Source organism: Phodopus roborovskii, unplaced genomic scaffold, assembly GCF_943737965.1.
Source record: "Phodopus roborovskii unplaced genomic scaffold, PHOROB, whole genome shotgun sequence".
Lineage (NCBI taxonomy): Eukaryota > Metazoa > Chordata > Mammalia > Rodentia > Cricetidae > Phodopus > Phodopus roborovskii.
In genome coordinates this window covers 29,549,626-29,574,915 of record NW_026126558.1, presented here as the reverse complement: position 1 = coordinate 29,574,915, position 25,290 = coordinate 29,549,626, and the positions used below count along the sequence as shown (strand labels likewise).

Below are 25,290 nucleotides of genomic sequence, written 5' to 3'. Positions count from 1 at the left end.
TTTCTGCTAACTCGACCCCAGCTTCTGCCTCCAGGTACCCCAGAGTCATACTTGATAGGTACAACATTTATTTTTATGTCTCTGATATTTTCTTGCTATTGGACCAATAGCAATCTATTTCTTTTTTCTGGTTCTTTATTATAATAAAGACTCTTAAAACTGAAATTGCCCCACAGTGTGATTTGATTGCAGCTTGGGATTTGAGTTAGAGTCAATAGTTCTGCCTAGAAATCTTCATGTAGCTGGACAAAAAGATGACAACAGAGGTATTTATAAAAATATATTTCACAAAGTAGGAAACAATACAGGAGTTTCTCTGAATACAACACATGGAGTAAATAAACAATATTGCATTAAAGCAAAGTATAAAAGTAAAATGATCTATGTGTAATACTCGAGTTTTATCATACATTTCCTACTCCTACATGGCAGGTTTGCATTACAAAGTAAATATGCTCACATCTTCTAGTGCTGCTCTGTTTTTGTAGTCTAATACGTTCTGCGCATCACCATGACCAGGGACAGAAGTGTAAAAAACATAAGCAGTAAATTATATACAAATCAGTTCCTGTTTTAAATCAGTTGAGGGAGGACAAGTTGAAGCATGTGTTGGGTGGGACATTATGTATGTATCTAAAAGTCTAGAGTTTAAATATTCACAGGAATCAATATACTTTCAGATGTTTGTGCTTGTAGTAAAAACACCAAATACTAGGATTATGAAGAAAATAGAAAACAGTCCAAAAGTTTCTCTGGGAAATGCTGTTCCTGTCATCACCAGTCACAATAACACTTTCTACTCTAAAGAGACTATTACCTCTCCCCTTGATAATATTGCCTGCCATACTTAGCTCATCAAAATGTACATGTATTAAACATTCATTGTATAGATATTAATATAAAACAATCTAAAGGATTATTAATGGATATAATTTAGTTTTCCCCCATATAATCCCTTAATCTATAGATTACCAACCTTAATAAATAAAAGCATTATTGGACATCAATAAAATATTTATTTTGAGGATTAAACAAATTCACACGCTAGCAATAAAACCATCTGTCTCTGATGTGGTCCACTGTGGAATACAGTTTATCTTTGTGTCCTTGTGGAAGAAGTTGAAGTGGAAGGAACCAGGAATCCTGCTTCTAGACACAGCCTGTTTGAATGGCATTTCTCTCCTCCCACCTTTCAGTTGGCATTCCCCACCCTGGAATGGATTACGAACATGTGAATATTTTAAGGCTCAACACAATATTTAAAGATGCTATTCAGTCTCTAGTGAGTGGGGCCAACATTTATGTACAATGTGTGGTCACCGTACCATATAATCTAGGAGGCCTCCCCAAACTCCATAAAGTCATAGCGTACAGCAGACCAAAGTATTGCTTTATCATTTGTGACGGGATCCTTATTGGTGAAGGGGAAAAAAACCCATTTGCACTCATAAAAATCCTTGCAGAAGACACATATCAGCAGCAGAAACTTTGCCGGTCCATTTTTTTCTAATAAAGCACCTTTTAATTTTGTTTTTTTTTTCCCTCCTAAACAATTATCTAATGATTAGCTAGGATCCCAATCTCTGATTGAGGCAGTCAGGTAAATATCAGATATCCAAAGACTTCTAGACACTCCACATACTTAATTCACATTCCACAAGATTTATAACCTCCTAACATATACTTTTTATTTTTATTATTTTTTTTTTGGTTCAACATTAAAATGTGGTTGAGTTTAAAGATGATTGGTGCTAAACTTGCCTCTAAAACAAATAGCCACATTTGTTGTATCTAAGGGGAGTGACCCTAGAATATTACAGAATGCTCAGTTCCATTGATTGTTTATATAATCCACTGTCAAGTTTCTTTGTCACTTTCACCAACAGAGTAGAGTTCGCCCAGTCTCTTAAAGCGGGGACCCCAGTCACTGAGGTAGTCAAAATTCTGGTCTGAGTCTGAGGTGGTAGACTCCAAGGAGCTGAGGGAGCCAGCCACAGACCCTCGGCCTTCATAGCCATAAATCTGAATGGAGTCATATGGTGGGGCCGTGGGGTCATTATCTGCCTCATGCAGCCTTACATTTATAAATTCATCGACATCAACACCATTTGGAACTGGAGCAAGCCCTTGCCTTGGCATAAACTGCAAATCTGGTTTAATATCCTTACGGGGTAAAAATCCATTAATTCCATCTGGGTTTTGCAAAGTTGCAATGTCAAAAGCCTCTGTGTCCTCCTCCCCGCCTCCTTCGTCGTCATAGCGGATAATGTTTTCTCGAACGTCTTCATCATCTTTGATAATTAATGGCTCGTTTTTATGCCGCCTCAAGGTAACGAACAGAACCACAATAACTGTAAGAAAAACAGCAAATCATAACTAGTCAACGACAATTTCCTGCCACAATCAAAGCAAAGTAGATGATAGGGTAGGGTAGCACTTTAAAAAGCACACATTTACGACTTTTTAATCCTGCACCTTGAGTCTTTTGCTGTAGTGTTCAGCTGTGCTGACAGCCAAACTGTCAAAATCTTTAATAGCAAATTAGACTAAACACTTCTCTGAATGATAAACACTAAATTTTTGTACATACTACTCCAAATCACTTTTGTTTAATAAACATTTAGTTGCTATGGTATAAAATGTGTGTAATTGGGAATCTGCTCTAATGTGGGCCCTACAAAATAGAAAATAGCATCCACAGAGTGATTAACACATTAAGATATTGTGTGAACTATTCGATATCCTTGGCTTCTGTCTATGTTTCTTACAAATAGTACGTCTGGTATTTGAAAAATTCTTTTTATGATGGTGCTGCTGCTGGTAGCAGTGACGAAATCCACTACATGTTTTAAAGCACACAATCACTGAGTTATGTCCATAGCATATATTACAATAAAGTTATTCTCTAATTAAATGATAGATTACTTTCATACAATTATATAAATTGTTACATAGGTAGTATCTGATATTCAATGCCAATTGGAAGTCCCCTGTCTGGAAATATTGTCCCCAATGTAGGCAAGAAAAAAGACTATTAAGTAGTTGAGTAGTCAAATGAATTATGAACTGACACAATCCTGAAGACAGTTTATTTTTTAAGATAAGTTGTCATAGTTACTCCCTTTGACATTTTCCTAGAAATAAAGTTACAGATTACATGCTTTTGAGCCACATAGTCTTAATATTTGGCCTAGGATATCCTGGAACCCCAGGAGCTCCTCTTTCTCCTAAGTTCTAGACTACAAGAATGATTTTAGTGTTCAGGCTTATTCTTATTTTTATAATAAGAATTTTCAATGGATAGGTAATAGAACTTTTCTGTCAATTTGAATTCATTATTGTAATTTTACCTTTTGTCAATGTAAGTATCTATAAAATAAAATGTTTTAAGGAGAGTATACATTTGTCTATTTATTTATTTTCTTTGCTTCTCACTGAACTCTGAGATCCAATGATACAATGGCCCAGTCAATATGTCATTAACTGGTAATGTGGATATGGGAAAACTACGTCTTGTATTACACTCATTTATAACCTGCTACTCAGAGGCCTTTATGTGTAACTTGGGTATAGAGAGGCCCATTGCCAATCTCATGTTCATACTAGTGGTGGTTTTCAAAAGGCACTAAAACTCTTGTCAACCTAGACAAAGTTTTCACTACCCTTTCTCACTTTACCTTTTCATAATAACTTCTGACTTTGAGGGTTCTTCTTCCACTAAAAAATGTTGAATACATTCCAAATTATATGTTGATATCTTTAGTTATAATCAGTCATGACACTAGGCTATAAAGGAGATACCCACCTAGCAGCAAAATGATGCATGCTAATATGGCAATTAAGGCGCCCATACTGAGTCCAATAGGAAGGACATAAGCTTCAACATTGCATGACTGAACCACGCCATCATTGCTACAGCCACAGACCCGGATAGTCAAGGTACTGGTGCTGCTCAGAGGGGGATTCCCACTGTCACTGATCACTATAGGTAGAAGGTAGACTTCTTGCTTCTGGCGGTTGAATCCATTATGCTTTGCCAAAATGCTCAAGGAGTTATCTAGAAAACAGGGAAAATGAATAGTTATTTTCATCATTTCAAAATGTATGCCCAAACTGTACTTGTTTTTCTATGTCACAGGTTCTATAAACCTTAAGCTACTTCCAAATACAAAATACCAATTACAGTTTCTCTTCCCTTACCTCTCCGAACTTATCAAATGACATGAACCAAAATATCTACCCACCAAAATTCGGTGTAATAATGGAAGTCAGTGATAAAATAGTAGAAGCTTACATTTCCTTGTACATGTAAAACAGATTTTATAAATACAATCTTCAAGGAGTTTTTCAGAATTCACATGTTATATCATGTTTCATACATAGATGTAAATTTATAATGTTATCATAGAAGTTAGTTCGATAGAACATTACCATATTGAAAAAGTCTACTTGAAGCTGGGCAGTGGTAGCATATACCTTTAATATCAGCATTTGGGAGGCAGAGGCTGACAGATCTCTTGAGTTTGAGAACAGCCTGGTCTACAAGAGCTAGTTCCAGGACAGGCTGCAAAGATACACAGGGAAACCCTATCTTGAAAAAAACAAAACAAAAGAACAGCAAGAAAACAAAACAAAAAGAGTCTCTTTGAGAAGCTCTGTATTGGAAGACAGATTAGAAAGAAACATGAATAGCAAAGCTAAGTTTATTGACTACCATGCTACCTAAGCAACAGTCAGTGCTTTGTTAAAGTCTGCCTTTTACAGGGAGATTGAGACAGGGAACCTTGTAGAAAAGAAAACGGTATAAAGCATATCTTTCAGACATGAAAGAATTATTTGTGTTTGAATATTGTCCCTAAAGCACTGTGGCCATGTCTATTATGTTTATTTTTGTAATAAGTAGTTGACAGCTGACAAAAGTGTTATGAGAATAGGATGTTTCTGACATGATAGTCAAGCCTGCAAAAATGCTGTACTCTGTGTCTAGATAAGGCTCTGCAGGGTTGGGAAGGCATGTTTGGGGACTCACAAAGGGGAACATTGGGGGTATTTATAATGATCATAATCTATTCCTTAAACTGTGATATATTTCTTAAAGTCAAAAGTAGATGCCAATAATAAAGTTGTTCATGTAACCCTAGGGGCAGGGGAGAAACATGGTCAAATATAAATAAACATAGCTTAAGCTATTTGGGGCCACTTGAGTGCAATCCACTTGATGGTTCAAGTTTTTCTTGTGTCAATGACCCTTACCTGCTTCAGGACCTGAACCTGAGCAGAGGTTGAAACTAGAAATAAACACTGTAGTCATTCATATCCTCAGGAGAATAGCAGTCACATTACGCATATTTTAGTGTGCCCTTTTTATTTTAATCAATGTTCAAAATAGGAACTCTGATTATCTCACAATAGTATTTCAGTCAAAATAAAAAGGAATGTAGTTAACATACGGATATTATTTCAATCAGGAAAATTTCCAATATTTACAATCTCACAGACAATAGAATGCTGTGTTAATTCATTATTGTTACTAAATGATATTGCCTATGATTCCAAAGCTGTCAAATTTCTGGTCATCGGTGTCCTAATGACTCCTAAAACAGTCAAATAAATCGACAACTATTCCATTCAAATGGCTTTAATGTGGTGAATCCTACCATATAATAACCTCTATTAGAATTTTGTAGAAAAATGGAAATCATTCTCCAAAATAGATGCATAATTATATGTAATTTTATTTTGTTTAGGATATAAGCAGGCCTATAATGCTTTACTAGTATGTAGTCAAAAAGAAAGTGCACTCAGTTAATAATTTTTTTTCTAAATTTCTTTTGGTTGTGCCTCATTATATAGCAATTTGCACAACAAAAAAGATTTTCTAATAGAGTTAAGCAGTGATATACCAAATGATCCCATAATCTTTTTTTCCATGACCTAAAAGGAAAACCAGTCAGCTAAAAGCAGGGTAACATTATATCAACACAGCTGTAGAATCCATAGTTGTTTTGTATTTTCAGAAAGTGCATGACATGTCTGAGTACCATTAATTAGCACAGAGATTATTTGTTCGATGGTATCTTGTCCTGTAGTTCAGAACACAAGATATGAATTGTTTTTTATGTTACAAAATTAATAAAATTATAATGAGACTTTTTTCTTGGTGATTGTCTTTTTGTGGCTGACATTATTTATATGATAATGTATTGCTATGTATTCTATCTTTAAAGTAGTCTACAGTGATAATTGAAGCTTCACCAGGAATGTTACTTGGTACAGACCAAAGTCTTTACTTGTTGCTCTGTAAAGCATCAGAGGATCTAATATTCACTCCTACTTTCATTCTGTACTAATCCTAGAATTTGCAATTGTGTTGTCCTTTCCATACACATGCAATTATTGTGTAAAGATGTAAATGAGTCATTCTCCTCTGGTTTTGCCTGTCATCCCCAGACAAAATCAAATCAATGATTTTTTTTCTTTTTTCGATTTTTGTTGTTGTTGTTTTTAATTATTTGTGTTTGTGCGTATTACTGATTTACTTAAGTTCATTTTTAGTTAAGTAAATTAAATCACCACTATTGAATATAGTTAAACTATAGAAGAACAATTTCATGCACTTAGAGTAATGTACCTGTATTGGACAGTAAAAATTTAAAAGGACACATTTCACAGTGTTCTTGTATTTTTTTCTTATAAGTGTACATCGGGTTTTTATTTTCTTAATTTTTTAACTTTAATCTTATTTTTCTCCTTTATGTTTGGTGTTTTAAACACATATACACTTTTAATTAATTACACTTGCTTTGGGTAGTGTACCTCTTTTGCTTTATAATATCATATGGAATTTACATTTTCTAACAGAAGTAATTGGTTTTCTCAAGGTTACTTATTGTCTAAGTTCTGTTTTGCCCATTGTTACTGAATGGTCTCTCACAAATCAAGTACACTGGGCTCACACCATTTCAGGGATATCTAGTTTATTTCAACCTTTGTATCTTTTGCAATCTTGCATTCCTAGAATTCTTTCTAACCAGAATCTTTGAGATTTCTCAGAGATTTATCTTGCCCCATGTGTTTCTGTATGAAATTGAGCTATTATGGTCTATTTGCTGTTCTCTGACAAATATAGATGCAGATTGCCAGTCTCCACGAGAATTCTTTTAAAAACTTTGGTAAAAATATATGAAAACTGGAATATATCTTATATAATATAGAAGAATTTGGAGCACATTGATAAATTTAAGGCTTTTAGTCTTTAACAAATCATGGTTTATTTTATTATACTATATGTGATTATACTCTGTAGATTAAAGTAGTAGTCTCTTATTTGTTTTATTATTTCTATTCTCTATATATTACTACTATAGTAAATACATTTAGTTACATTGTAAAAATCATACTGTCAATGAACTGTTGCTGTTATATAAAATGTAACTATTTTGTCAAAACTTCCTTGTAGTGGGATATTCACTTTGTCTCCTTCTGTGGCACTGACCACGCCCATTGGTGTTAATGGAATAGAGAGTAGTAAACTACATCCTGTTAGTTTTGGCAATTGATACCTAAAATCATCTGTTCTCTAAAAGCCAATATTTCATTAGTTTTCAAGTATTGTTGATCCAAACTAGTATTTATTTATCTGATACCAGCCAGGTCCCTGAGAGTAGAAAAAAATTGCAGCTGTTCTCTATCTTATTCTTGTTTTAAATAAAAATTTGTCTGATTTGAAGTGGATGGGATAATGGTTGGTGGTATTTATTAGAAGATATTTTGACTATTGCTGGATTATGTAATTACTTATATTCATTTTCTCATTCTCTTTAGTTGCTTTCATATTGTGATTCATTTTTTTTAAATAATAGAGAAATGTGGTGACAAAGAAATACCTATTTGCTTTAAAGTGACTTTAATTTTACTATGGAATTACTGGAAAACAATGAATTTCTTGCATTTTAATATTGTATAATCTTGTGGTTTCTGTATCTTAGTCTGCTCTCCTGTTTTGACTTCTATTGCTATTTACTTCATTTTGGCATTTATCTAATTATTTTGAGCAGGATTATACCTTGGCACTGTCTTATTAAAGAAATCAAGGTGTGCTATAAACTGGAAAACACATGAGATAAAAGACACAACTGAAATTTATGTGCATGTACAGTAGGATCTCTTTCTTTATGTTACAAGGCTTCAACTTAAATATATGGCAATAGCACTATTCAAGATATAAGGATATTTTGGTACTATCTATTTAGGATATGCCATTTTCTATGTGTAGCTGATAACCAACTAAACAGGGAAATGTTTTAGCCAGTGCAGGTGAGCTGTATAATCCTTGGCTCCTTGATGCTGTTAGTTAGTGATGTAGTTAATATGTACATTATTCATTGTTTCTTTCAATAAGACATTTTCAGTTTTCTTATTCTTTGCAGTGTTTTGTTTATGAACATGACACCAAAAAGGAAGAACTTTTAAAAAAGAAAACTTGCTTCTATTTATATAATTTTTATTTAGATTTGATTAAAGAAGGAAATGGTCTAACAGAGAGTATACATGGAGAAGTACCAGCAGATATGATTCAAATAATATTAATACTAAAATATCCAAGAAAGATGAATGTATATTATAAACAAGTAATAAGGCTTTTGTAAACACTTTCAAATTCTGACAAATCAAGAAAATGTTTTAATTTTGTTATTCATAATTTTCTTTTCCATATTTTCTCATTCTATCAGTTCCAGTGTTTAGTCCATTTATTTGTAATCACTTTAGCTTCAACTAATTTAACATATGATTCATTAAAACTAAGCTGTATTTACAAATAGTATAGAAATGAAAACTTTCACAGGAATATCAGTCAGTCTACCTACCAGAGAATTTCTGTTACTTAATGAAAATAAAATCAGTAGGTGTATTATTTTTGAAATATTACATTATTAATAATAGATGTTAACATGCCTCTCAATATATATATATATATATATATATATTTATAGACACAGCTATAAATATATTAATATAGATATAGGGATATAAAACTGTACCTATATGCACATTATTACAAATTCATGCCTAAATCTATAGCCATAAGTTTATAGGCAGTATATATCCCTCTTGTAATATTGCTAACAGTTTCTTGATGCAGCTAAAGATATAGGTCAACGGAGTGAGCCTTTAAAATTCTGCTTCTATAACAGGTTAGAGATTAGTTTTCCTCTATATTGCCTGCTTGGCCAAGACTTTACTCACTCTCCATCTCTCTGTGCCATGTGTGACCCTTTGTTGTATTTTACACTCCAGCTATCATTCCATGCTTTGACCCAAGTTTCTTCCTTTATCAAAACTTTCGTGTTATTATTTTGACAGATAATGTCTTTAGCTCTCTTTACCCATGGTTTAAATTGTGAATAATTTGTTTTATTTTTGTCTCCACTTAAAGGTTATTTCTTTTTGAATACCCTTTTTCCAAACATCTCCAGAAAATTTAGTGGATGGATACCCCTAAAATAGTTTGCATTTTCATCAGAACACTATTATAATAAAATGATATAGTAATGGAGATTTGATAGACACTGGAGATATGAAAAATAAATGAAACTTTCAAGAAACAAATAACAAATTTAAATGCATAATGAGTGTTCAGCAAATATTTGCTAGATAAATAAATAACCAAGTAATCATAAGTTATATAATCATTTCTCTTTATGACTAGAGCAAAAGGAAGTTATATGTGGCTAAAAATAAGTCAAATTCAGAGTTCAGTTTTAAACTACTGGAAAGCATATCTAGACTATAGTTGTATATGGAAATTTAAGAGACTGAAAGTTTGTAAATCTTTCTCTGGGGTCCTTCCCATCACAGAAAGTGACAAATGCATAGGTGCAAGCTGGAAAGCTCAGCGAAGAAACAGCCCAAGTACTGAAAAGCCATCATGTAAGATAGATGTTCCATGGACTTCTCTTTACTGGTTAAAGTGAATACTTTTGTCTTATATAGAGTAACCTATATTTTGCTCCTGAGTATTTTCCCCATGATTATTAATAGTATTTCATCACTCAAAATTGTAAATCAAAAGGATAATTTTTACACAAGTTAATATACTCGTTTTTTTGACCTTTAGTAATATTGCATTTATTGTGGTGTTACTGGATTTGTGCCTCTTAATTCCTACCACAGTGTTGCTGTATGTGGAGTGGCAAAGACTCATAAGTCCATACTATTTGAAGGCCTGATCATATAGGATTACTGATCTAGAAAGTAGATGTGCTGAAGAGTTTGCATTCTCTATTTCCGGCTTTCCATACTCACACAGAACAATTGTCATGGGAACATATAGGTGGTGGTTCCCTATTTGTCAAGAGAAGAGGCCTCTGATAAAACCTTCCTGTCTAGCATTTCTAATTTGAGTTTCTTGTCTCTAAGAAATAAAATTCTGTTGTTCAAATCTACTACCTGTCATATGTTTATCCAATTTTAAGGGTAAATTGAGAACCTATTGTAATCACACATATATTCCATGATAAATAAATAAAAAATTCTGATGTAAAGAGTCATACAATGCATATTTGGGTAATTTTTCAAATTTTTCCTGCTTTCTACATAATTATGTAATTTTATATAATTTATCTCACAATTTTAACTAATTTTCTCCCTATAACTCCCTCACGTTTTCCCTGCATTCTTCCCTCTTCTCCTTCTTCCATATTTCATCCCTTCCTCTTTCTTTCTCTGATTTATTCTACTTGGCCCCTTGTAATTTTAGGGAAAGTGTCCATTATAATTTCTTTCAATGTTTTGTGTAAAGTTTATAATTTTAGATAACACAACAGCGGATCATATTTTTCTACTGGTTTCAGTCAAGTTCATATGTGGTTGTCCTAATTTCAACCTATGACTTTGGTCCTGATCCCATTCATTTACAACTATGAAGTTAATCTTCTTTTTTTGCAACTTTTATGCAAGAATAACAAAAAAATAAGGGAGGCAGAATTAAAGAAGGCTCTTGTTAGATAACTATTTATTACAAAGTAAATATTTGAACACATAAATTATAGATATTGTGTCTTTTGAGATATTTCACTTGCAAATTTAATTCAAATTTTCTTGGTCAATTCACGAGAAATGAAAATAGTCATAAGGTAAACACAAATGAAAATGGGCATGGTGTTTATGAAGTATGGACAAGAGTTTTAATTAAGTCTCATCATTGTGCTATAACTGTTGTTTAATATAGCCACTGGATAAAGCAAGGGCAACTACTAGATCTGTGCATGCTCAGCATATTAAAAATATCCGTACACATATTAAAAAATTCAACAATTAAGGTTATGAAACAACTGTAACATCTATATTTTACAAACATTTTCAGACTCTAAGCAGAGTCCATGTGGGAACAGTCTCATATTAATGAGTTCATAAAAATGAAATTTTTGTGAAGCCAGTCTTCTCTTGAACCGTTATAACTGAGCTGTATATTCTAGATGGGTAATTAGACCATGATCTTACTTTTTACTGTTTTCCCTTATCTTTACTTTTTAGATGCCACCTGGTATCTATTGTCTCAATGGTTACATGTTGACTCATGGCCAAATAGTTTCATCTTTAATAATAAAAATATTTTAAGTCCTAAAATATTGATCTGATTGGCTTTCAAAAGAGACTATCTTCTGGGATCTTTTTGGAATCTCCTAGATTAACACCAAGTGTAATGTTTAGTCAACACTCTACAATTACATTACACATAGAATGAATTAGCACTTTTTTAACATAGGAAAACACACTTGGAACTCTTTCTGCATCACAGCTCCTCCACCACCAGTGTCTATAAATATTTAGCTAGTTGTCATTTGGGAATGGAAATGTACAGATAGTAGGCCACAGAATCATAAGCATGTTTTAAAGATTTCTTTATAAAGAAATTAGAATCCTCAGTTCCAAAGTATTAGGGTAAAGAGTTTTTACATCTTATGAAGATGGTATTTAGTGCTATAATGTTCAGAATATGTTGTGATTGCTATCTTTATTGTTCTGGTTTCAGGGTTCTTCATGTCCTCACTTTGGTGAATGCTAGAACTTTAAATTAATGCCGCTATTGGCGATTCTCCACACCATCATGCCAATACCCAAATATATAGCAATGTGATCAGCTTGGAAAACAATCTTTGTAAGTACCTGATTTAAGATCTTGAAATATGGATTTCACATGGCATTGCTCAATGAGACTTAAATCCTTTAATACCTGTCTTTGCAAGAATGAGGAAGAATGAAACTTGACACAGAGGAAAAGAAGGAAAAATAAAATAATATAAAGCCTGAGACACAGGTAGTATGATTTGGGTATAAGATACGTAATGCCTGCAGCAACAGAAGATGCTCAGAGAGACAAGGAAGGGTGCTCTTGTTTTCTCTGGAGAGAGCGTGAGCCTATCAGACACTTCTTCTTTAAATTTCTCCCAGAACTCTTAAAAAATAATAAATAAAAACTCTCTGTTCTTTCAACCTTAAATTTTAAGGTATCTTTATAAATGAATACAATTGGTTATCTTCTAAATTTGTGTATAATTTTCTGTGGCAGGATAGGAATCGATACAGGACTCCTATTGTACATATGAGGAGGATTTTGAAAGACAAAGTGACTTTTTTCAAGGATTCTCATCTGAAATCTGAGAAGTATAATCAGTTTCAATATATTTTCTGCAATGTTTCTTCATCCTCTTTTAACAAAACTTGTCAAAAAAGTGGTGAAGAGAGTTCTAAAAATGTTTTATTAAAAAAGCAAGGAATAGAATAAATGAGAAAGAATAAGAGAGAAGCTTTTCTATCTCTGGCTGCTATGGCTATAAACGAGGGAAAAAAGAAGTGTCCATGGTCTTTGGTGGATGAAAGTACATGATTTTTAAAAGACTCCAAAGATATCCAGGGCTGGAGAGATAACTTGTTTCCTAAAGTACTTGATGTCGAAGTACAAGGTTCTGAGACAAGATCCCAAGCACAAAGCTGGTATAGCACTACCAAAAACTGGTACTTTTCACTGGGCAAGTGACAGGAAGATTCAGAGGGTTTTCTGGTTAAATAGTTTTGCCAAATCTGTGCTTCAAGATCAGTGTAAGACTTTGTCTCAATAATTAAGATGGATGGCCAATATGATATGGTGCAACAAGTACAGGTATTTGTTGCCAAGCATGATAACATAAGCATAAGCTGTGGAATCTACATAGAAGGAGGACAGAACCAGTTTCAGCAAGTTCTCCTTAGACCTCCTTATGTCCTGTTGTACACATGAATGTGCATGCACAAGCAAGTATACACACACACACACACACACACACACACACACACACTCACATGTTTGTGTGAGGCAGAAACTTTCATAGACAGACAGACACACAGACACAAAGAGAGACGACACAGACTGACATACAGAAATAAAATGAGAAACTGAGGAAGATACTTGACATAAGTTTCTGATCTTTACATGTACATGTACAAAGAGGTTCATGTACATACATGCACAAACATGTAAACATGCAAAATAAGTATAGGTCAATAAAAACAAAAAAACTATTCAACATATGGTATTAGTATGACACTGAGATTATATTACACAGCTTATCATAGTCACATAGGAAAACAAAATTGCATATTGTAAAATATAATTAGTTATAACTACATTATGAACCAGTGAGCTTTTGGGATGTCACAGATGAATACAAGTATCACAAAAAGTAGGGCCCATGCACACTCAGTAACATGGTTCTGGTTCTGTTATTGTACTGGTTCTCCCCCACTTCCCTGCCCCCCTCTACCCAGACTAATTTAACATGCTCTTTCTTATACAAATGCTCCATACACCTTTCGCAGATGCATTAATGCTCTAAAGACGGGTAGATTTATCCCACTTTAGGCTTGGGGAATCAAGTATGAAGACCAATATTACTTTCATATTCTAAATGTGACATCGGCATCACCTGAGGCAGCAAAGTGAAAAGTATTTCAAGAATCACTTCCTATTGTGCTTGAGTGGGAATTTTAAAGCTATTATAAATATCAGTATATCTAGAAAGAGTATTTTAACTCCTTGGAATAATAATAAGGTGTAAAAATTGCATTTTAGGAAACAAACCTTTAAGATAAATAGAAAATAAATGATATCTGTGTCTTCACTGAACTCTTGTAAAGGTTTCAGGAAGTAATATGTTAAATGCCAGGGTATTGGAAATCTACCATTAGCATATTTGTTTTTATGCCTTTATGTGTTAACTAAACACCTGAAGATAGTAAGAATCTGGAAATTATAGACTAATTTGTTTTGCACTGGAGCTGATTTGTTGTCATCCATAGAGATGATAAAAATAACTATATAAAGAATCTCAGTGTGGTCAAAGTAGAACCCAGATGCAGATGGACAGGACAAGACCAGGCTGCAGACACACATAGATACAGCTTACATGAACAAGGAGGGCCACCAGACTGACAGCTGGGAAGCCAGCATGGGACTGACTCAGGGCCCCCTGAATATGGGTCTTAGCCAGAAGGACTGAGCAGTTTAAGGGACCTCAGACGGTGGAGCCAGGATGTATCCCTGGTACACAAAAGGACCTTGGGAACACATCCCCCATGGAGGGATAACTGCCTTAACCTAGAGACAGGAGAGAAGCCCTAGTCTCTACTTCACATGACCTGTCAGATCTTCATGACCCCAACTGGATGGCATTCACCTACATATGGAATTGGGGTGAGGGGATGGGAGGGGAGCGTGGTTAGGGTGCATGTGAGAGGGCAGAGAGGGTAAAAGGGAGGCAAGAAGGGAAGGAAGGAGGGAGGGAGGGAGGGAGGGGGAACTTGGATCGACATGTAAAATAACAAATTAAAAAGATGCTTTGACTCCAAAATTTAAGTTGAAGGACAAGTTACTGGGGAAAAGGATTTCTAATTTTGTTTCCACAGAAAATGGAAAGCTGTGGATTCCTTCCAGACTAATATGGTTTGATGAAGCCAGACCATCTGAAACAGAGTACCAGGTGATCCTACATTCAAAACATCTGGACAAAGCAGTCTTGCAGGCTACAGCCAGGATTTCTGCATCTTCTTAGAATCCCCCAGGACAGCGCCCCTTACCAGCAGGAAGTAGTTTGGAAAGAACGACACCCAAATTCCCAAATATTGTCTATAAATGTTTGTTTTCGTTTAAATGAACTTGGTTATATAAAATAAATAAATAAATAAATAAAGAATCTCAGTGTGATTTGCTTAAAATAGCTAATTTAAATGTGTTGCTCTGTGAGTGAATCACTCACTGTGTCCAAGATTTTGAAAACTGAATTGTTAGAGGTTAGTATAGAATATAAATGAAAAGAGAAGGACCTGAGTTGAATTGCTATCCAAACAATTTGCTTTAGTTTGAAAGATATCAACTATGCATGAGATCATCATTTTGATCTTATCAAATGTTCTCCCATAAGTCATGTACAATTGTACTTTCGCACATATGAATATAAGACATAAACTACTTTACCAGTCAAGCACCACAAATGGTGCTAATCTATTTTTCCTAGCCAATTCTATATTAATTGTTTTCAAGCACGTATTGACACATTCAATTAACTTTGTTTTCAGTAATTTAGCACCAAGGGCCTACAAGAACTCACTAACAGAGGAAATCCTATGCCAGTATTCTACCCAAAATATGTAAGGCAATAAAACAGGCATTGTCTGCCTCACCAACTGTGAGATCCTTGAGGAAAATATCATCTTTATTACTTGTACAAGACAGACTACATATGTACTAAAGCATCTCTACAGATTTTACTTAATCCTTGTTAAATAAACAAGTGGATGTTGGGGAAGTTAAGATATGACATTTAGTCTTGAAAACCTTCTGTCCTAGAAAACAAGTAAAAGACTCTAATTAGAAAAACCATTATGTATGCGGTTTTCTACTCTCTACTTGTCATCCATGTCCTTCCATCTGGCTCCAGTGACCATGACCTACTACTCCATTATGAGCTTACTTTACATCTCAAGCCTCAATTCCAATTGAGAATGGAACTTAGGTGAAGAGAGGCCCTTGTGCTAGGCTTAAAAAAGGGGCAGGATGTTGAAATGGTAAAACATAGAAAAGCTTCTGTCCTCTCATCTCATAAACTCCCATGTTTATGTGACTTGATATTGTTCTAATCTCTTTGGTGACATTTGGAATCTGTATTATAATCTAATTTCAAATGCCAGACTATCTTTTCTGAACTCCACCTGTGTGATTCTTTTACTTGTATGTTGAAACTGTTCACCAGTGTGTTCAGTATCATACATTCACTTTTTAAATACTGAAGCAAATAACATCAGTCTCTGTGATTCTCAGTCACCAAAGATCTCTTTAGTGAAATCTTAGTGACTGTTATTTACAAATCTCTCCAATTACACCCAGTAAGATCAAAACTTCAGTATAATGATACTGAATTCATTCAGAAATCGCCTGAAAATGAAAACTTAGTTAGGTACTAGTGAAGGGAGACAACAATCCAAAATTTTGGAGTATATAATACAGAAATGTAGCATATGCCCAATGTTATGTAAATGTAAAGAATATAAATGGTGCAGATTAACTTATTCAATTAATAAACAAGAGATATTGATCAGTAAAAGTGATTCAGTATGTAATGGGACCAGATTACAAGCAGTGTCAGTGTCTAGAGAATTTAATACATAACTAATTTTACATATATGTAATGTAAAAAAGGTGGTATTCATCACTGAGCTTGCAAAACTGCATTGTAGTAATTTTTAAATGAATCATATACAAATGTCAAAGCATCATAGTATATCTATTTATGTTTACTTTAAAATACTAGTAGTTTTGACTACTCAGAACCATCAGATCCATGTTTGCATCTCACATTCCAAGCTTATCTAATTTTCTCTTGTGACTGCACAAATATTCCCACAATAAAAATTAAAAGAAAGTATTCATTGATGACATCAATTCATATATAAATAGCCAAGGATGTTAAAAATGTGCAATCTCATGCTTTATCCAGCTGAATAAGAATTTCTATGGATGGGGCCTGGATTTCTGCATTGGAGACAGCTTTTCTTATTGATGGTATAAAAATCTAGGAAGCTTGGGAATCATTTCTCCCCTTAGGAGTTAGCAGTAGTTAATAGTTTTGCCCAAGCTGTCAGAGGCTTCACTGGGAAAGCTATTATGCTCTGGGTTGTGTAATCCAGCAGGGGTAGCAGCTGATAGCAGTTTTCCTGCATAATTCCTTCTTTCCTAGTTTAGTGGTAAAATAGCTGCTAGTAAAGGAGGGAAATGATGCGAGAAAATGTGGCATCCTACAGGGAGCTGAAGTCCAGTGTTTGTCCTTGAATCATTTTAAAATTTAATATGTTATATTAAAACAGCTTGGCTAAACACATATCTCTGGGCAGAAGTCTTAATACACAGAGAAGGCGAGAGGATGGAAGGCTGCAATGTAGATAAAATTATCATTCAAGCGGTGGTTGCATTATCATTCCTCCCAGGCTGCTGAAAATGGCACATGGTTTTGTATCTTAAGATATAAACTTTCTAGTGTTGGAAATAGTGCTGTCTTGATCATTCAAAAATGACTTTACATTAAAGGTCAAATAGATTTGCTTTTCCTTATATTCACCTACATATTAACATGTTAAAATAAGGATGAAGAGAGCAGAAATGAAATGATTGTAGAAAGAAAAAACACCTGTGTAGGTCACCCCTATGATTGAGGCAGAAATCACACCAGACTCATTCAAACTTTTCTTTTATTGAAAATGTAATCTGATAAAATACCCTATTGTTATACACTATAGAGAAATCTGAATACATTTTGAAGTCACACATGGTTTCATTTTAATATATTTTTCTTAAATAAAAGATTTTTTGTATGAGTCTTTTAAAATATTCTCAGATGATATTTGGTTTCACAACCTTGCTGTTCCTAGTTGACAATGAACATGTTCCCTTTCCTAGCACCAAGCAGCTTTGTAACAGTCCCCAAAACCAAATTCTTCATAGTCTTTCCTTTTGGAAGATACATTTAACAAATTGAGCAAAGTTTAGGGAACATGTTCCTATTTCAGAGTCTAATTACTAAATACTCATGTGAGGTTTCACCAGCTTTGGATTTGTATTTTTGATGTCTTCTATATACAGTATTGTTCTATTCTCCCTATGTAGAAGGTTGCAGGATTGTTTTTTTTTTTTTTTAAATCCCAGTTTCATGATTAATAACATTGTATTTTAAAATAATGCATGAAAAAACAGCACTTACTTCTGGTCAGAATATAAATTAATGCAGCCACTATGAAAGTCAGTATGGTGATTCCATAATAACACACTGAGGTAAAAATATGCTAAGAAAATCCAGTGACTGGTAGGACAATCCCAAATGGTCTAACAAAGGTCTGATAAAAGGTCCCCTCACAAAATATGGGAAAAGCATAAAATAAGTTATAATAAAAATACAATTAAGATTCTAAACTAATTATTCACCAGTTGTTAGTGAGAGAAACTTGCTTTTCTTGAATAAAAGGTCTACTGATAAACCGAAATACACGCACACACACACAAACCAGTGAAAATTCCTGGATAGTATATACATATCTAAAACTATAAATTATGAAATGCCTTCCTGGAAGTGTAGAATACTTACTATGGTGGTTTAATAAGGATCAGGATAAATAGGTCAAATAGGTGTTTATTCAGGGAGAAATAACTTACAAGCTATACAGATGAACACCAGCAAGTTCCACCAGATGCTCTCCTCTCTGCATCCTGCCAGCCAGAGACCTAGATCCACAAGTCACTTCTGCCCCTGGCTCCACCCCCAATGGGCGTGCACAGTGCCACAGAAGCAGACAAAGTGAATACCTCACTACAACTTACATCAAAAATGAATCTCTGTGGTGGTGTGAATGACAATGATCCCATGGAATCATATATTATAATGCATGGTCATTACCGAGTGCTGCTACTTGAGAGGGATTTGGAGATGTGGCCTGGTTGTATCTGGTTGGACTCTTTGGGAGAAGTTGTCACTAAGAGTTTTGCTTTCTGGTTTCAAAAGACCAAACCAAGCCAAGTGTCTCTCTTCCTTCAATCTGCGAACTCTCAACTATTTCTTTAGCACCACCTCTACCGGTATGCTGAAATGTATCCCACTATTATGAAAATAAACTAAACCTCTGAAATTATAAAAAAAAGCCTTGATTAAATGTTTCCTTTTATATGAGTTGCTGTTGTCATAATGTCTCTTCATAGCTGTAGAAAACTGTCCTAGTTTTGTATAGATAAAGAATGAATATATTACATGCTAACTGTGAAGACAAGATATGTTAGTTTGAAGTTTTATATATGAAGTGGTATAACATATAATGACAGAATATAAATATTGGACCAATGACAATAGTTTCACTGAGACAACTATGGTCATAAATTAGCATAAAGTATTAAATAGAACCCCAAATAAATATAAGCAAATAAATTTAGTGAGAAATAAAGAATTATGAACCACTAAAACAAAAACACTAATTGTTGGCTTTAAGAAATGGATCATACATTTTATTTCAAATAAAAGTAAACTAAATCTGGGGAGGGAGAAGTAACACTAAAGTCTTCTGAAAACCATATGAAAAGCTACTAACTATAGTAGATGCCTCTTAAAGAAATACATATATGAACAGATTTTAAATGAAGTTGCCACATAATGTGGGAGACAATGCTCCAATAAGTTATCTTACTCCACCAAGTAAAACCTCCAGTTCCAGTAAGTGTTACATCTTGATGAGCCATTGGCCAATGGGGAATAGGGTTCTATAAAAGCATCCAAACATCACATGTCATTGCCAAGGTCCTTACTCTTCATAACCTGATGATAAGATCCTATTGCTGAAGATAACACTTACTTGTGTCCTCAAACATGGAGAAGCAGAGCTTGTGCCCAATTAGAATGTTTTGCATGCTACCAGAGAAGAAAAATAATCATCAGTTTCATCCAGCTATAAACTCTGTGTATTGCAACAGAGACCTTCCTACAAGATGAACTGGTGAAATATTGGCATCAATGGGAGTAACCAACCAAGTTTTAGTTACCAATCTTATTATTATTATTGTGTTGAAGACTCACTAATGAGTTGGAATTTATACCTGATGTTACTAAAGTGGTAAAGTACCTAAAACTAGATAGGTCATGAGCTTAGAAAAAGCATTCCTAAATTGAATGCTTTGACTACACTCATTCTCTCAAGGTTCAGGAATCTATTCAGAAAAGGAAGATGGAAGATTATAAGAACCAGAGGTGTTGCATGATTCCAAGAAAACTGCATCTTTTGGGCACACAGGACTCTTAGAGACCAGCAGCATTTACATGACCTATATAGGCTCAAACCAGAAAAAGCCCAGTACTGAGAAGGAGAAGTGGACTAAAGTCTAATTCCTAGCCAAAATATATATTTGCAATTGATATCTTCTGAGAAAGGTATTAACTACTCTCTAAGAAAGGTAGAAAGCCTAGGAGTGGTTGGTAAACTCAAAGTAGACTCCATGATGATATATATATTGTTCATGCCTACATTTTATGTTTGGTTTCATTTGACTATTTTGTTTCATTGATTTTCTTAAATTTTACATTGTCTATATTGATTTATATTATTTTTATTTTTTTGAGCTCTAGTTTCTTTCCTTTCTTTTCTTTTTCCTTTTTTTCCCAGCGAGAGAAAATACTAAATTGGGTGAAGGAATGGGAATGATCTTGTAAGAGTTGGGAGTTGGGGTAAGAGAGAGAATAAAAAAATAAGTAGATCATATAAGAAACTTAAAAAATAATTTTTGAATTAAAAACACATTAAATCTTCAAATAAAAATATATACGAAGAAAACCACTGAAGGTACAGTATAAATAATAGAGGAGCAAATGTACTTGCTATACAATTGATAGGGGTATTTGTCTGCAACATATAAGGCACAGAATAAATCAAATATCAAAAACCACACAATCTAATCAACAAATGGGCAAATTAAATTTAAGAATCAGTTGTAACTAACACTGCGGATTAGAAAGACCTAAACAATGAAGATGCCAGTGGACATGCTGACAAGGGAGAGGGAACTCTCACTAGGTTTCAACCCTAGAAAAAAACATACACAAAATTAAGAAATGCTGAGATCAGGATAAATAATCTTCCTCAGGGCAGAACCCACCTGGTTATCCAATACCAAATGGTCATCTCTGAAATGATACTTTAAAATAACATTATATAATTGAACATGTTTTATTTATATATTTTGGAACAGTTATAAATTAACAGTGAAAGAAAAGCAGGCAAGAAATTTGAGAGAGTAGGTTGGCAGGTTCATAGGAGGGTGTAAGGCAAGATGGGAAAGGAAAACATCATGTACCTATATTTTGTGTAAAAGCAACTACAATAGTCAGTCCACATATGAAAAAATGCCCACCATTTCCAGTCATCAAAGAAATGCAAATAAAACTCCATTTTGATTTTATATCTTCTCAGTCACACTATGGTAAAGATTGAGGGCAAATGGGAATGATTGGACATGGTTGATGAAAACAGATATTAGTCCCAATACTGTGGAAATCAGTGTGAAACAGATTGTAAAAACTAAAAATAAAATTACCATAAGACATAGCTCTTTTGCTTCTGGAAATATAACCAGAGGTAAGCATGCCATACCATAGCAATATCTAGGTACCCATTATTATCATAATTCTTTTCAAAATCACTAAGTCATTATATTAGCCTCAACATTTGACAGATAAATGGGCAGATAACATTGGAAGTATATGTACATAATAGAATTTTATTTTGTTATAATGACAAACAACGTTATAAGTTTTACAAAAAAGAAATGAAATTGAAGCTCACCATGTCATGTGAAATAAGCTACACTATGATAAAAGTTCTATATGTTTCATATATACATGTATCTTGTATATGAATACACACAGAGAAACACATACACACACATATATATATTTTTGAAAGTACAAGTTATTTTTTAAATAGTGTTTAGAAAATATGGGAATGAATATGGTCAAATTATATAACATACTAAAATGAAAATTTTTGTTTTGAAGCATATTGATATGTATAATAAATATATGCTAATACATCATTTCAATTTTAGAATCATAAAGTTATTGACACAGAGAAATTATCATGTAAAATAATCCTAAACTTGTAACTGAAAAATATATCAAGAAAATACTAATCATAAATATTCTAGGGTTTTTATATTAATATCAAAAAATGAAAAGGTCAATTGAGTAAAAAGACAAAATAAAATTATATTATCAATTCCCATGAGTATTTCTGCCAGTGATGTAACTTGAGTTTTCTTTTAGTAGCTAGATAAATGGAAGGAAGCAACACATTATACTACAATATCAATAGAAAAATTCTATATAAATCAGTAACACTAATTTGTGTTACAATTTTAGAGGACTATGAATAGATTTTTTTTTCCATTGAGGTGAACTTCAACTATGAAAATGTGTTTTGGTTCCTGTTATACTTGTTGAAAGTCTGTCTTTTTCTTAAAAACCTGTGTCAAGGAAGTTAATCATCTTACTCTTTATTTCAGCACTCTGTTTCCGACCCTACTGAGAGTAATTATGTACTAATAGAAGCTACAGATCATACAAATGATGTATAATACCTTCCTCCATGATGGGATGATCCTGCACATCAAACATGCTTACAAAACTGTGCAAAATTAGCATCTCCTCATGGAATTTCTCACAGTCTGCTGCCATGTGTACTCAGATGATTTAAAAAACATTTTTTGAATGCGGGATAATCATGAGAAGTTGTAACATTTTATACTATGCATAAGATACTGATAGCATGAGTTCACTCATTTAGAAAACTTAGAAATATAGGGTTAAAATGTGGATTTATTTTAGTTTAATCACATGCTAATAATGATGAATATATGGACAGAGAGATGGTTCATCTGTTAGAAGTACTTGTCAAACATGATGACTTGAGGTTGATTCCCAAATCGCACATAATGCGAATAGAGAACTATCAACTACCAGAATTTATTCTCTCACCTTCACAAGCACTGCAATGCACACACACACACACACACACACACACACACACACACACACACACACAGATACACACACACACATACACACACATACACATATACACAAAGAACACACAAATGTAAAAAGAATAGCAAAATATCATTTTAACCATCTCTCAATTCACATAAATGAAAGCTTCTGTCTTTGCCAAGTTTTTCTAAGAAGGACATATGGTTGTCCTCTTTTTGAATGACACTGATTCCTGTTTCAGAAAGTCCTTTCTGTACCTGACTCTGATGTCCTCATGATTTGAGACAAAGAGGCTGGCATTATCCTACACTGTTGACAGCTATATGTTCTTGGCCCCCATGAGAAACTACTGGTTCTTTCCTTATTAGGAATTTTCATTTATTTTTCAAAATCTCTCCCTGGCAGTTTTGAACTTTAACTTGTGTGGTATAAAGTGTGCTTTACTATAAAACTCTTAAATGTAACACAGAGTCATATCATCCATAGTTGCCCCTGGCATATTAAAACAGGTGTTGGCTGCCACTCTATTTTCAGTGGATTTCTCTTACTCTAATGAGCATATCTCTTCACACATGAGACTATGGTTACTTTCTGACTCTAAATTAAGAGTATCAATCTCTCCTTTTGTCTAACATATATCGTAGGTTGGCAGTACTAGTTTTAATTTAGGAGACTCATCATGGATAATTTTGAGTACTTCTATATTTTAGTTACTTTTCTCATAGTTCTGAAAGTATAACTGAAAGACGCAGCTTACAGAAAGATCTTATTAGGGCTCCTGATTTAAGAGACTATATGACCTGCATTGTGGGGCAGCATGGGAGGAGTTGCACCAAATGACTGCTCACATTGTTTTTGTGGTCAGTGAACAGAGAGAGACAAATGCTGGAGCATACCTGGCTTTGTGATTGCATGTGAGACCTACCTACACTGAATTATGGATTTCATTCATGGACCTGCAAGGCTAGCCAAGAAAGTCATAAACCCTGGGAAGAATGTACTTGTGATTTGGTAAGTGTCCAAGTTCTCAAACTGTCTTCTATGTCTGTGTGCTTTTACTCATAGATTTGTGTTGCTAGCAACTTGTTTCAGAAATGTATTTTTTTTTCTATAGAGGATAGTTTTTAATATAGAGACTCCTCAATAGTCTAAATGATGAGGATAAATAATTGTATATGCTCAGTTAGTGATGAACCATCTGTATTAACCTTGTCTCATCTAAGATCAATACCATCACCATGGAAGAGGGGACTTAGAACATGTAAGAGTTGGTAGATGAAGAGGAAAACTGAAATGTTGATGTTTGGGGAATGACATAGGTGTCCCATACATTGTCTCACAGCAAGTATGTTAACATGACTGACAAAAACCAAAAAAAAAAAAAAAAAAAAAAAAAAAAAAAAAAAAAAAAAAAACTCAATCTAGACAAAATTTCAGCACAAATTGAGGGGGGGAGGTCTCTGAAGCCAAACACATGTGTAGCCAGAGATTGGTTTGGTAACTGTTTGATGCCGAGGGAGGAAGAGCTGCTCTCCTTTGGGTATATGGCTGCTGGTGGCTTACCCATGCCCAAATATTTGAGCCTATATCCATGCACATATGGAAGCACTAATTTGACTCAGGGGGCTATTAATGGCAAACAAAAACAACAACTACAAAAACAAAACAAAAAAAATGGAAAAATCAAGTTAGGAGAGAGCTGGAGTGTAGGAGCAATCGATACTTGGGGGAAATGTAATGGTAGTTGGGTATAATCAAAATACATTTTATAAATATATGGCAGTTTCAGTTAACAAATAAAACAATATTTAAAAATCATCATGAGGTTTTTGGAGAAAGAATTTCTTCAAGATCCAGAAAAGTCCATACTTAAAATAAAAAGAAGATTAATGTAAGTCGATCCTGCTGTTTAACTCACCTTTTACAGGAGTAAAGAGCTTTTCAATCTTCCTTCTTTGTTAAAAAAATGAAAGTTGCCAATCTTATAGGAGGAGTGGCATCATTTGACTCTGAGAAGAAGCCATTTAGATAGATAAGAATTTCTGGGAGTGTTTAATAGCTCATTAACTTTTATTTGTCTGATGCAACGAAAGTTTATTTAATTAAGACAAAGTAGCTTTACTTTTAAGTTGAAGAGTAAAATATTTAAAAATACAAAAAAGGAAATATAAGTTGGAAAAACAGTCAA

The 25,290-nt window shown here is 33.8% G+C and overlaps 1 protein-coding gene across 1 annotated transcript in view; it reads right to left on the bottom strand.

Annotated features, from left to right (window-relative positions):
• Positions 1 to 267: 267 nt before the first annotated feature.
• The window catches only part of Cdh8 (cadherin 8), a 360,861-nt gene continuing 335,838 nt past the window's right edge, over positions 268 to 25,290 (bottom strand). The window contains 2 exon segments of the mRNA XM_051201426.1: positions 268 to 2,351; positions 3,806 to 4,057. Of these exon segments, the coding sequence (XP_051057383.1) occupies positions 1,858 to 2,351; positions 3,806 to 4,057 (746 nt within the window). The 3' untranslated portion in view covers positions 268 to 1,857.